This window comes from Xenopus laevis, chromosome 5L (assembly GCF_017654675.1).
Source record: "Xenopus laevis strain J_2021 chromosome 5L, Xenopus_laevis_v10.1, whole genome shotgun sequence".
Classification (NCBI taxonomy): Eukaryota; Metazoa; Chordata; class Amphibia; order Anura; family Pipidae; genus Xenopus; species Xenopus laevis.
The window spans coordinates 3,407,375-3,420,004 of NC_054379.1; the positions used below are offsets into that span (position 1 = coordinate 3,407,375).

At 42.6% G+C, this 12,630-nt stretch overlaps 1 protein-coding gene across 2 annotated transcripts in view; it reads left to right on the forward strand.

Moving 5' to 3' along the window:
• psme4.L (proteasome activator subunit 4 L homeolog) overlaps positions 1–12,630 on the forward strand; it is an 88,498-nt gene that overhangs the window by 18,868 nt on the left and 57,000 nt on the right. The window contains exons 4-6 of one of the 2 annotated variants that reach the window (XM_041562147.1): positions 1,918–1,974; positions 10,630–10,674; positions 11,507–11,656. In XM_041562147.1, coding sequence (XP_041418081.1) covers positions 1,918–1,974; positions 10,630–10,674; positions 11,507–11,656 — 252 coding nt within the window. 2 annotated transcript variants of the gene reach the window in all.

Below are 12,630 nucleotides of genomic sequence, written 5' to 3' on the forward strand. Positions count from 1 at the left end.
TCTCGTAGTAGACGCTACTGTTCCAAACTTTAGATGGTGCTTAGTTTCGGATCAGTTTTGCACACTTGTATAAGGAATATTCATAAGGCTTAATGGTTTTTTTTTTTTTGCATAAAATAGTATTTTATTCTGCAATTCATAGCCCAACCGGTTTCGTATGCTTGATACTTCATCAGGGGCATTCAGGCGATTTCAGCAAAGAACCGCAGGTCTCTGCATTTTGAGCCGAAATCTGTTCACATCGCTTCCGATTCAATATTTCTGAGTGCAGAAAAGAAAGGACGTTAGTGCCCGCTGTAGGGCAGAAATCAGGCAGCTCGCAGTTTTCAGCTCCCGTGTGGCCCCTAACTTTAGGCTGAGAATCGGGCCCTTCCTTGTGCTGTGTTGGCCTGGGTGCAGGCGTGAAACCCAATGCAGTGGTTCTTGGGTGTATCAACTTTTTTATTCGAGTGAAACACTGCAGTGGTCATTGGAATAGATAGTAGCACCCCTAGGTAGGGTTTGTTATACCTGTTCTTGGTGGAGTGTACCCCTGTAAGATCTGGGATCAGTATGTTTTCAATCCTGATTGACTTGTTCCTTCAGCTCTAGATAATATCAACTGTATCATATGAACAAATGTGTTTCCAAATAGGGCAGAATTAGTAAAGGCGCTGGTCTAGGTGTTGTGTTGGTGGAGTCTAATGTTACATGGCCCACAGCAGTTCTTATTGTAACTGTTTTAGAAGCAATGCAATGCAATGTAATACAATACAATACAATACAAGCTTGAAAGAGTCTCTAAATCAGTATTTGAAATGTTCTTCCTTTGATACTGACGCCTCTATGCAAAGTGCATGTTCTATCAAATAAAAAGAGATTATTCAGTTGGAAATGCATTTATTTATTATTTCTTTTTTGGACTATGTTGTGTTTCCATGGCTTTTGCTCTGTATGAACAGTATTTTATATTATTCTTTTTTAAGAGACTAAGAGACACAATAAATGGGACTTGGTATTCATTTTCACCACATTATTTAAAAGAAATATCTGTTTGCTGTTGTAAAAACACAGGGCACTTTGTTCAACTGAAGTCGAGCTTGGTATAGGCAAGCGCCTCCCTTCCCCCAACTGTAGACTTTGTTAGGCTTTGAGATAAGGAGCAGCTCATTACACAGAAGGCTGAACTGAGAATGTGGCTTTACTTTTTCAGATTTTGGCCCATTTTGGTGCAAATTATGACCAAGCATATATGTTTTGTAATTAAGTTAGTACACCATGTTGTTCCCAGGTTATATCTGGCTAAGAAGGTCCGTGAGTCTGGGCAGGAAAAGCTTTAGCAAAGCTGATGTGGCAGTTGGAGTCACCAGTTATGTTTGTTGCTGCTCAGCTGCCAGCCTGCCTTGCTCATTTGTGGGCCACATTCCAGACCTGCGTTCTACCAGCCATTGGCAAGTGGCACTGAGGACTCGGCTTTTCCGCCCCCTCCAGGTATTATCCATCAGTTATCAGTAGGGATGCAACGAATCCACTATTTGGGATTAGGCTGAATCCCAGAATCGGCCAAATCCCGAACCGAATCCTGGATTTGGTGCATCCCTAGTTATCAGTGCCCCTAACCTTGACCCGAAACTTGTACGCTGAAATAAGATTTGGCTTTTAGAGTTTGATGGGAGAATGGAGGGGAGCGGACCATGGAGGGGAAACGTGGAGCCCCATTAGGGAATTAGGGGCAGAGGGGATGCTGTCGCTACAGATGTCCCAAGAGTTTTCCCATGAGATCATTGGGAATTGTCTCAGAGAACAAAGTAATTGGCGGAAAATGTTCTAAAATGTACCCGGTGTATATTTAGCTTCATACGTCCATCTGTTATATTGTTTGTCTCTCGATTTTCTCATTTCATGATTTGTGCCTTTTGTTTCCATCCCCCCATTCAGTTCCCGATCAGGCTTGTCTTCCACTAAAACCATTGTACTTAATGTTTTACATAGGTGGTAAGGACCTCCGTGTTCTCTTATGTGCTCTGGGCTCCATGCTTTGTTCCGCATGTCTCCACACTCCTAATCCACTAATTTGCACCACTTCTATTGATTGCCACCCAACATTTTATTAATGCCGCACCTGTATTGGTGGAGATTAGGAAATACCTGTAAAGAACATTCCAAGATCAGATTTCCACAAAGAGAAAACATGCCTGTGTGTATATATATATATATATATATATATATATATATATATATATATATATATATATATATATATATATACACATATACACATATACACATATACATACACATATACACATATACATATACACATATACACATATACATACACATATACATACACATATACATACACATACATATATACATACACATATACATACACATATACATACACATATATACATATATATATATATATGTGCATATGTATATATGTAGGGATGATCCCAATTTAACTCTCACATAAAGTATAGAGAATCGCTTATTTTGGCTTCAAAAAATGACTATGTTTATGCACATTGGCTTAAAGGAAAAGGAAAGATACAGAGGAAGTTTATTGCCAATAGATTAGTCACAATATAAGCTATAAGACTATATTTATTCTGCCGAATGCTTTACCATATCTGAGTAATCAACTCTAGAAGCTCTCTGTTTGTTTAGGATAGCAGCTGCCATATTAGCTTGGTGTAAATAACAGCAATATGGAAGAGAGTCGCACACCATAATTATTGCAGGTGGGGAGTTTACCCCTTTTATTCTTTACCACCCGTGTATCATCCTGATGAAGGGAGGGTGAAAACCCCCTGAAACGTTGATACATGGGTGGTAAATAATAAAAGGGGTAAGCTCCCCACCTGCAATAATTATGGTGTTGTGCGACTCTCTTCCATTTTGCTGTTACTGATATGATTGACGTGTGCTGACCATCTAGGGAGCTCTGCACCACTAAGCAGGAATATCACAGGAAAGGAGAGGAGGTGCGGAAATTCTACTTTTGGACTATATTAGCTTGGTGTGACATCACTTCCTGCCTGAGTCTCTCCCTGCTCCCTCATAGCTCTGGGCTCAGATTACAGCAGGGAGGGAGAGAAGCAAACTGAGCATGCTCAAGCCCTAGCCCTGGAGGTATAAGCTGAAAACAGTTAGTCTGATACAAAAGCCCATGAGTACACAATAGAAGGAAAGAAATGTGCTGTTTGACAGAGGACTCAGAGCAGCATTACTTTGAGGGGTTACTGGTGTATTAATATAGACCTTTCTGATAAAACTTACTTACTTTTAGCCTTTCCTTCTCCTTTAATAGGGGCTCATAACCCCCTGTCCCATCTGCTGACACTTGACATTCTCATGAGAAATGAGCAACATCCTAATATGGACTGCCCCCTACTTTTATTTTAAAATATACATTTTGTTGTGCTTTTTTATTTAATATTTGAGGAGTTATATGGTATAATATCCATGATTATTAAGGGGGTTGTTCACCTTTAAATTAACTGTTAGTAGGATGTAGAGAGGGATATTCCGAGACAATTTGCAATTGGCTTTCATTTTTTATTATTTGTGTTTTTTGACTTATTTAGCTTTTATTCAGCAGCTGTAATTTCAGTCATGTGGTTGCTAGGTTCCACATAACCCTAGCAACCATGCACTGATTTGAATAAGAGACTGGAATAGGAGAGGCCTGAATAGAAAGATGAGGAATAAAAAGTAGCAATAACGATACATTTGTAGCCTTACAGAGCATTTGTTTTTTCAATGGGGTCAGTGACCCCCTCATTTGAAAGCTGGAAAGAGTCCGAAGAGGAAGGCAAAATGTTCAAAAACTATAAAAAAAAAAAAAAAATAATGAAGACCAATTGAAAAGACTAGACTAGAATCGGCCATTCTTTAACATATTAAAATTGAACTTAAAGTCGATTGTGTGTTAATGGTCGCTGTGTAACTCCGGGGTTATGTTTATATCACATAGAACACTGTTTATCCCAGCACTTAGCTTCTGCGCCAGTTACTGTTGTTTCTATAGGAATATTTTGCCCATAGGCTTCTCAACTTTCCCTGGTGCCTCCAATGTGAATTACTGACTGTCATGTTACATGTCTGTGCCAGTGTCTTCAGGAGGGGCGGCAGCAACTGTCACTTTATGGCTTTCCTGGGTCTCCCCCTACAGATCGGCACATCAGGATTCCTTCCGTTTTTTATTGCTAGAACTTTCTAAAATCCTTTCTGTAAACAGATTGTGTAGATTGTGATGGGCAGCCCAGAGTGTTGAGTTTGGGATTCGGCCTTTTTCAGCAGGATTTGGATTCGGCCGAATCCTTCTGGCCGGCTGAACCGAATCCAAATGCATATACAAATTAGGGGCAGGAAGGGAAATCTCATGACTTTTTGTCACAATACAGAGAAGTAAAAAAAGTTTTCCCCTTCCCATCCCTAATTTGCATATGCAAATTAGGATTCGGATTTGGTTCGGTATTCAGCCAAATCTTTCACAAAGGATTCAGGGTTCGGCCGAATCCAAAATCGTGGCTTCCATGCATCACTAATCTATATGTACAGTTCTGTCTCACGCTCATCAAACTTTAGTGAAACCAGAATCGAATTCTTCATGGTTAGAACACAAAAGAGGCTACATTGGTCGATTAATTTAACGTGATTTTCATCAGTTCAGCCCCAAATTCATCAGTGAGGTTATGTACAGATACGGGTTGATCAGGCCCAGTTTGCACTTGCTGTTCCAGTTCATCCCTTGTTGACCCCGGGTTGAGGCCAGACTCATGGGCAAACCCATTATTAGTGATGGTAATTCCCCTCCCAGACCCTTTTGTAGATTCCACTTTGCACCACGTTGCTGATTGGGTGTAGGGGTGGGGGGCTCACATTACACCATTGCCTATTATTTTGCTGAAATAGGAAAGAAATCTTTGTTGTACAAAGTAAGAAGCCCTGGATTGTCAAGAATATCATTGTATGACATCACCAGTGTTTAGGACTGGCCCTACCCTAGGCACCGCCTCTGCTCTGATGTCACTTCCGCCAACAACCTGCCCCCAGCTCTGCCGTCTGATTTGAATAGAACGTCTTTCATCGCGGCTGGGGACATTTTTTAATTTTTCTTAGGAAAAAAAAAAAAGATCCATTAAATAGACACCCGAGGGCCACCCCCTAAAGCTGCCACCCTAGACACAGGTGCAATACAGCCCTGTAGCCTTAAAGGAGAAGGAAAGCTACCGAAGCAGTTTATTGCCAATTAGCCACAATAGTGCAAGCTATAACACTATATTTATTCTGCAGAATGCTTTACCATACCTGAGTAATCAGCTCTAGAAGCTCTCTGTTTGTTTAGGATAGCAGCTGCCATATTAGCTTGCAGTGACATCACTTCCTGCCTGAGTCTCTCCCTGCTCACTCATAGCTCTGGGCTCAGATTACAGCAGAGAGGGAGAGAGGAACAAACTGAGCATGCTCAAGCCCTAGCCCTGGAGGTTTAAAGGACATGTCAACTCCTACAACAAAAATCTTATAAGCGATATGCCTTGTTACATGTTTTACATACCTAGTATTGCAGCCCTTGAAAAGTGATCCGTTTAGCAGCTCTGTTGATTTTGGCTGCCTGCTGCTGTCCTGCACTATCTGCCTCTCTCCCCCCTCCCTTCAGAATGCGAGCTGTAGTTTGGCGAGACGCACATGCGCACTTGTCTAAACTAATCTAGCACATGCGCAGTTTAGTTGAATCGGCCTTGGCAAAGCCATCCAGCCGCATCATAAGTGACCTCTGTGTCTTCATTCCGCCAATCAAAAAATAGCATTGGCGGTTGCTAGTCACTGTATTCTGCCAAGCTTTAGCTCTCTGCTCCCCCCCCCCGCTTCTAGCACATATTTCTTCGTGCTGACTGCAGGGAGCAGAGCAAGAGAGCGGAGACATTAACTATTACACTGCCAACCAGGATAACTACTGTATGTAAGTTATTAGCAAGTTAGCAAGTCAGAAGGAGTCAAAGTATTGGCACATGCGCATTGCTAATAGAGCGCAAGCATGAAAAAATGGCCGCTGGGTTAATGAAGGCGCAGGGAGGCAAACAATGCATCGGTGCAGGGAAGGTAGAGCGTTTTTCCAAGTGAAAATAATGCAGTTCGATTGGGGCTAAAGTAGGCTACACAGGCATGGTAAAAGTCAAAAACGGCTTGACATTTCCTTTAAGCTGAAAACAGTTAAGGTGGCCATACACGGGCCGATAAAAGCTGCCGACAGACCAAGTCGGCAGCTTATTGGCCCGTGTATGGGGGCCCCCGACGGGCTTCCCCGATCGAGATCTGGCCGAAAGTCGGCCAGATCTCGATCGGATGGGATTAAAAATCCCGTCGGATCGCGGCCGCATCTGTTCGTTGATGCGGTCCCGGGATCCGACCGCCCGTTTGGCGAACACTAGGATCCGATCGTTGGGCCCTAGGGCCCACGATCGGATCAGCCCGATATTGCCCACCTCAAGGTGGGCATATCGGAGGGAGATCCGCTCGTTTGGCAACATCGCCAAACGAGCGGATCTATCCGTGTATGGCCACCTTTAGTCTGATTCAGAAGCCCATGAGTACACAATAGAAGGAAAGAAATGTGATGTTTCTTTTGACAGAGGACTCAGAGCAACATTACTTTGAGGGGTTACTGGTGTATTTATATAGATCTTTCTGATAAACCTCACTTACTTTTAGCCTTTACTTCTCCTTTAAGGTTTACTTTCAATTAGGGATGCACTGAATCCACTATTTCGGATTTGGCCGAACCCCCGAAACCTTTGCGAAAGATTGGGCCAAATACAAAACCGAATCCTAATTTGCATATGCAAATTAGGATTTCCATTCTGTTCGGCTGGGCAGAAGGATTCGGCCGAATCTGAATCCTGCTGAAAAAGGCAGAATCCTGAATGAATCCTGAATGAATCCTGGATTCGGTGCATCTCTACTTTCAATGGAACTCTGGTCCCCAGTCCAAAGCTGCAGGTCTATGCTCCGCTAAAACCGTAAGAATAAAAGTAAATAGAATGTGACCAGTATTTCCAGCCACTTAACTTTGGTGAAACAGGGTCGGGGTCGGCCCGTGTGACATTAACAAGCTGCTTCTGTGCGTTCGGGAGTCTGTCAGTATTTTCTATCATTATCTCGGCTTGTGTGTTTCACTTTGTGTTGTTTTGGGCACAACTTGCTGCAGAGCAGAACCGGCCATTTGTATTGCTAATATGAAATAATCCGTGTGTTTTGGAAAGGGCATCTATTTCTCTTAGATAAAAATGGCGGCATGGAATGGAAAGCATGCGAACTGATTTTTCATCAGTCGGTAGAAAATTGGATTGTTGTGCTGTGTGTGATGTCCTGCGGAGAACAAGTGTTGCTACGTGTGTATCACACAGAAACTGTAGGCTCAGGATTATTTATTCCTTCATCTTTTTTTTTTTTCATATGTGCAACTCCATTATCCAGAAACTCATTATCCAGACAGTTTTGGGTTAATGGAATGTCTCCCATAGAGTTCAGTAAATATTGACTTTGCCCAAAGCTTAGCCCTCTCATTGGCTCCATATAACAAACTGGCACTTAAGGGGGCGACGAATGAAAATACGACCAGAACCAACGAGTTGTTTCACTGCATAAAATTGTTTTCCAGTGACAAAGCACCTACCGTATGTGCCCTCTCCCCGAGCTACAGTCCTGCGCCGAACCAATTTCTAAGACCCGGACCCAAACCTGCAGCCCCTGACCCAATTTGATCCGCAACCACCATCAAACAGGAAGTGATGTTGCTGCAAACCGGAAGTGACATCATCAAAAGTGGGTGGGGACAGAAACCCATTTTGTAAAACTTAAAAAGGAGTAAAATATAGACATTATATAAGATAAGAAATTTAGATGAGACCCGCAACTATACCCACACCTGAAAATCCTCCCCTACCCACGGGTTACCCACAAAAACCTGCGGTACCCTGCGGGTTGCGGGTGTGGGTATAGACGCAGGTCGGGCCGCAGGTCTTCTCAAAAGTGATTTTTGCTCCTTTTTTTCCTGATCACGCCTGCTTCCGATGATGTCACTTCCAGTTTACAATGACAGCACTTCCTGATTCTTGCTGGTCAGCGGGTTGCGGATAAGGTACTAGCGGGTCGGGTAGCAGGTCCAATCAGGTTAAAATGTGGGTTCGGATTTCAGGACTCTACAGGGACCTCCTCTCTCCTTTGTCTCTTCGCAAGTGCCACTTTATCTTTACTATTTATTACATTGATGTCCTGTTACTGTACAAATATACAGTACTGTGTATACAGGTATGGCCTCCGTTATCCACAAACCCATTATCCAGAAAGCTCAGAATGCTGGAAAGGCATAGACTTATTTTAGAATAAACCAAATTTTAAAGACATATTTCCTTTTTCTGTGTAATAATAAAACAGCAGCTTGTACTTGATCCCAACTAAGATATAATTAATCCTTATTGGAGGCAAAACCAGCCTATTGGCTTTATTTCATGTTTATATGATTTTCTAGTAGACTTAAGGTATGAAGATCCAAATTACGGGAAGATCCGTTATCTGGAAAACCTCAGGTCCCAAGCATTCTGGATAACAGGTCCCATACCTGTTACCAATAACACAGTATAAGATATATATCCAATGTGGCTACACTTCTGAGAATTCCAGCATTAATTAACTTGCCCTTGTATGTCATCTAATTTCAAATCTAGAAAAGAAATTCCAGGCATCTTTGTTCAAATAAAACCTGACAAATCTTACAGGGCTGTGGAGTCGCTACATAAATCCTTTGACTCCGACTCCTCATAATATGGCACCTCCCACGTCTCTGTTTTTAAAGGAACCGTAACACTAAAAACTGAAAGTGTATCAATGTAATTAAAATACAATGTACTGTTCCTCTGCACTGGTAAAACTAGTGTGTTTGCTTCAAAAGTACTACTATAGTTTATATAAACAAGCTGCTGTGTAGCCATGGGGGCAGCCATTCAAGCACAGGATACACAGTAGATAACAGATAAGTACTACTATAGTTTATATAAACAAGCTGCTGTGTAGCCATGGGGGCAGCCATTCAAGCACAGGATACACAGTAGATAACAGATAAGTACTACTATAGTTTATATAAACAAGCTGCTGTGTAGCCATGGGGGCAGCCATTCAAGCACAGGATACACAGTAGATAACAGATAAGTACTACTATAGTTTATATAAACAAGCTGCTGTGTAGCCATGGGGGCAGCCATTCAAGCACAGGATACACAGTAGATAACAGATAAGTACTACTATAGTTTATATAAACAAGCTGCTGTGTAGCCATGGGGGCAGCCATTCAAGCACAGGATACACAGTAGATAACTGATAAGTACTAGTATAGTTTATATAAACAAGCTGCTGTGTAGCCATGGGGGCAGCAAATCAAGCACAGGATACACAGTAGATAACTGATAAGTACTAGTATAGTTTATATGAACAAGCTGCTGTGTAGCCATGGGGGCAGCCATTCAAGCACAGGATACACAGTAGATAACTGATAAGTACTAGTATAGTTTATATGAACAAGCTGCTGTGTAGCCATGGGGGCAGCCATTCAAGCACAGGATACACAGTAGATAACAGATAAGTACTACTATAGTTTATATAAACAAGCTGCTGTGTAGCCATGGGGGCTGTTCTTCAAGCTGGAAAAAAAGACACAGGTTACACAGCACATAACAGATAAGCTCTGTCCATTACAATGGTGATTTATCTGTTATTTGTACAGTAACTTGTGCAAACACACAGCTTTTACCAGTGAATGCTAACAGTATATCATATGTTAATTTCTTTAAAAAGCTTTAATTTTTTCACTATTACTGTTCTTTTAATATACAAATGTATTTTCCATGTTGATAGAAAGAAGTTAAGTAGACAACATACAGGGTAATGTATCACTGCCAAAGCTGAAACATATAAATCGTATCCTTTGGTGATTCTAAACCTAAAAGAAGGTCTATATATGAATGGAAGCTGCCATATAGCTGTAGAATAGCTGTTAAATACAATCCAAAATGAACTCAATTATTGTTCTTACACAGTTGCTTCTGCCATATTTGCCTTCATAGAATCTCTTACATCTGATTTCATTATTTTCACTGCTTCTATTTAAACTTATTAGGAGTCGGTCGATTTTTTGCGACTCCAGATACCCAAAATTGCTTCCGACTCCACAGCTTTGAAACCTCACTGATGTTACAGCAGGGGGTTGGTGTGTGTTAATAAATAGACTGAGTTCTGCGGCCCCTTTAATTGGCAAAAACGAGGCTCCGTTAAGTGACTTATGTGACTTATGTGAGTTTTCGCACTGATTTATGTGACTTTTCGCACTATAAAGAGGCTTCTGGATGGGTCTGCAAGTTTACCTGTTGCTTCCCAAGCTGCACCAAACATAACTGTGTGTGTATGAAATATGGCAGTTTTATTATTATTATTATTATTATTATTATTATTATTATTGACATAATTAACAAAATGTGATCCAGAATGGCTGTGATGTGCGGCACGCTCACAAGGATCTAACGGCATTAACATCGGCCCGTGTACTTTGTGTGTAAAATAAAATCATTTTTTCTTCCTTTTTTCTTTCAGTTCTGTCGAGGGCGTCCTGAAAACTCTAGTGAAAGCCTGTAGACCGTAAGTCGAATTCCTGTATGTGGAAGGACTAATAAATAATGTGATAAATAAAGATGGCCACGCACATGGGCAGTTGGGGGCGGGGGGCTGTAGGAACCTTAAAGGAGAAGGAAACCTAGTCAGCGCAAAAACCCTCCCCCCTCCCATGTGTTGCCCCCCTCCCTCCTCCCCCCTGGCCTACCCGTCCCGCTGGGCAAATGCCCCTAACTTGTTACTTACCCTTCTGCGCAGGTCCAGTCCAGGGAGTTCACAGACGACATCTTCTTCCACGCGATCTTCTTCCTGCTTTGAACGGCGTTTTGGCGCATGCGCAGTAGGAGCATTTCGCCAGTACGGATCTACTGCGCCGGTCAAAGCAGGAAGAAGATCGCGTGGAAGAAGATGTCGTCTGTGAACTCCCTGGACTGGACCTGCGCAGAAGGGTAAGTAACAAGTTAGGGGCATTTGCCCAGCGGGACAGGTAGGCCAGGGGGGGAGGAGAGAGGGGGGGCAACACACAGGAGGGGGGGAGGGTTTTTGCACCAACTAGGTTTCCTTCCCCTTTAAGGTGGCCATAGACTAAAAGATCCGCCCTATGGCCGAACAATCGGATTACGATGAGAGCACAATGGGCTCCGGTGGGATCGGTTGGGACAAAATCAAACCTGTCCGTTCGACCAAACGACCGATCTCCGCCGGACGAAAAATGTCGGGACTCTCCACACACAGTCCGAAAATCGCACGCATCCTCGATTCGTACAATAGGATCTTCGCGTCTATGGCCACCTTTAATCTAAACTGATTTGTATTTCTGGGCTGTTACAATAATTACTTTCCTTTTTATTCCTTCTAGTTATTTTCCAGACGATGCAACAGCAGAAATGCTACAAGAATGGCTGCCTTTAATGTGTCCTTTTGATGTAACAATGCAGAAGGCCATTAGTTATCTTGAATTATTTTTGCCTACCTCCCTGCCCCCAGACCTTCACTGCAAAGGTTTTAGGTGAGCACATCTGAAAATGTGGGGGCCAGTGTATTAGAGGGGGACCTGCTTGAGGTGCTGGGCAGAGTCACTGGAATCTATATTGCCGGGGACTGGTTGGTTGCTATGGGTTACTAGACCAGGGCAAATTTTGCATTTTTGAATACATTTTGCCAAGTTTGTTTTTCTTGTGTTAATTGTGTGTAGCGGCTGAACCACTTTCTAAGAGTGAATAGAAAGTCATGACTACTTAAAACATTGAAACAAATAACAAATATAGGATTATATGGCAATATACAGAATACATTTATTTAGTAAGGTCAGAAAGCAATTTGTTTTTGAGTTTCATTTGTCCTTAGACAAAGTACATTGAGGCTTATTTACCAGTGATGTGGGTGAAAGTGATACAATTCTAAACGCACCCCATAGGCCCTAAACACACACAACTTGCATCTTAGAAGGCGTCACATCTCAGACACTCCCTATTTTGGACTTCCTGAAGGGGCTGCCCATGTGTCTCCTGCCCCAAACACATGCAAAGTTACACACAGAGTGAGGCACGACCCCAATAAGTCAAGCTTCCAGGTGCACCTGGGAATGGGTAAAGAATACAGCTCTTTGCACTCATTTTTGCACCTTACTTCATTTTTATAGCCTTTAAGGAGAATTCAACCCCTTTGACGCTAAAATCCCTCCCCTTTCCCTGTGTTGCCCCTCCTCCCCCCGGGCAAATGCCCCTAACTTGTTACTGACCCCTCTGTACAGTTCCTCTCCTGTTGAGTTCACGGCAGCCATGTTCGCACGTGCGATCTTCTTCCTGTATTCGCCGGCATTTGGTGGCGCATGCGCAGTAGAGGGATTTTACCGGTAAGGATCTTCTGCACATGCGCCAGAAAGTCAAGAAGTTTGCGATTTCTTTTTTCGGAAGCTTCGTGACTTTTGGCGCACGAGGTCAGTAGTATTTGCCCGGGGGGGGGGGGGGTAGGTCGGGGGGG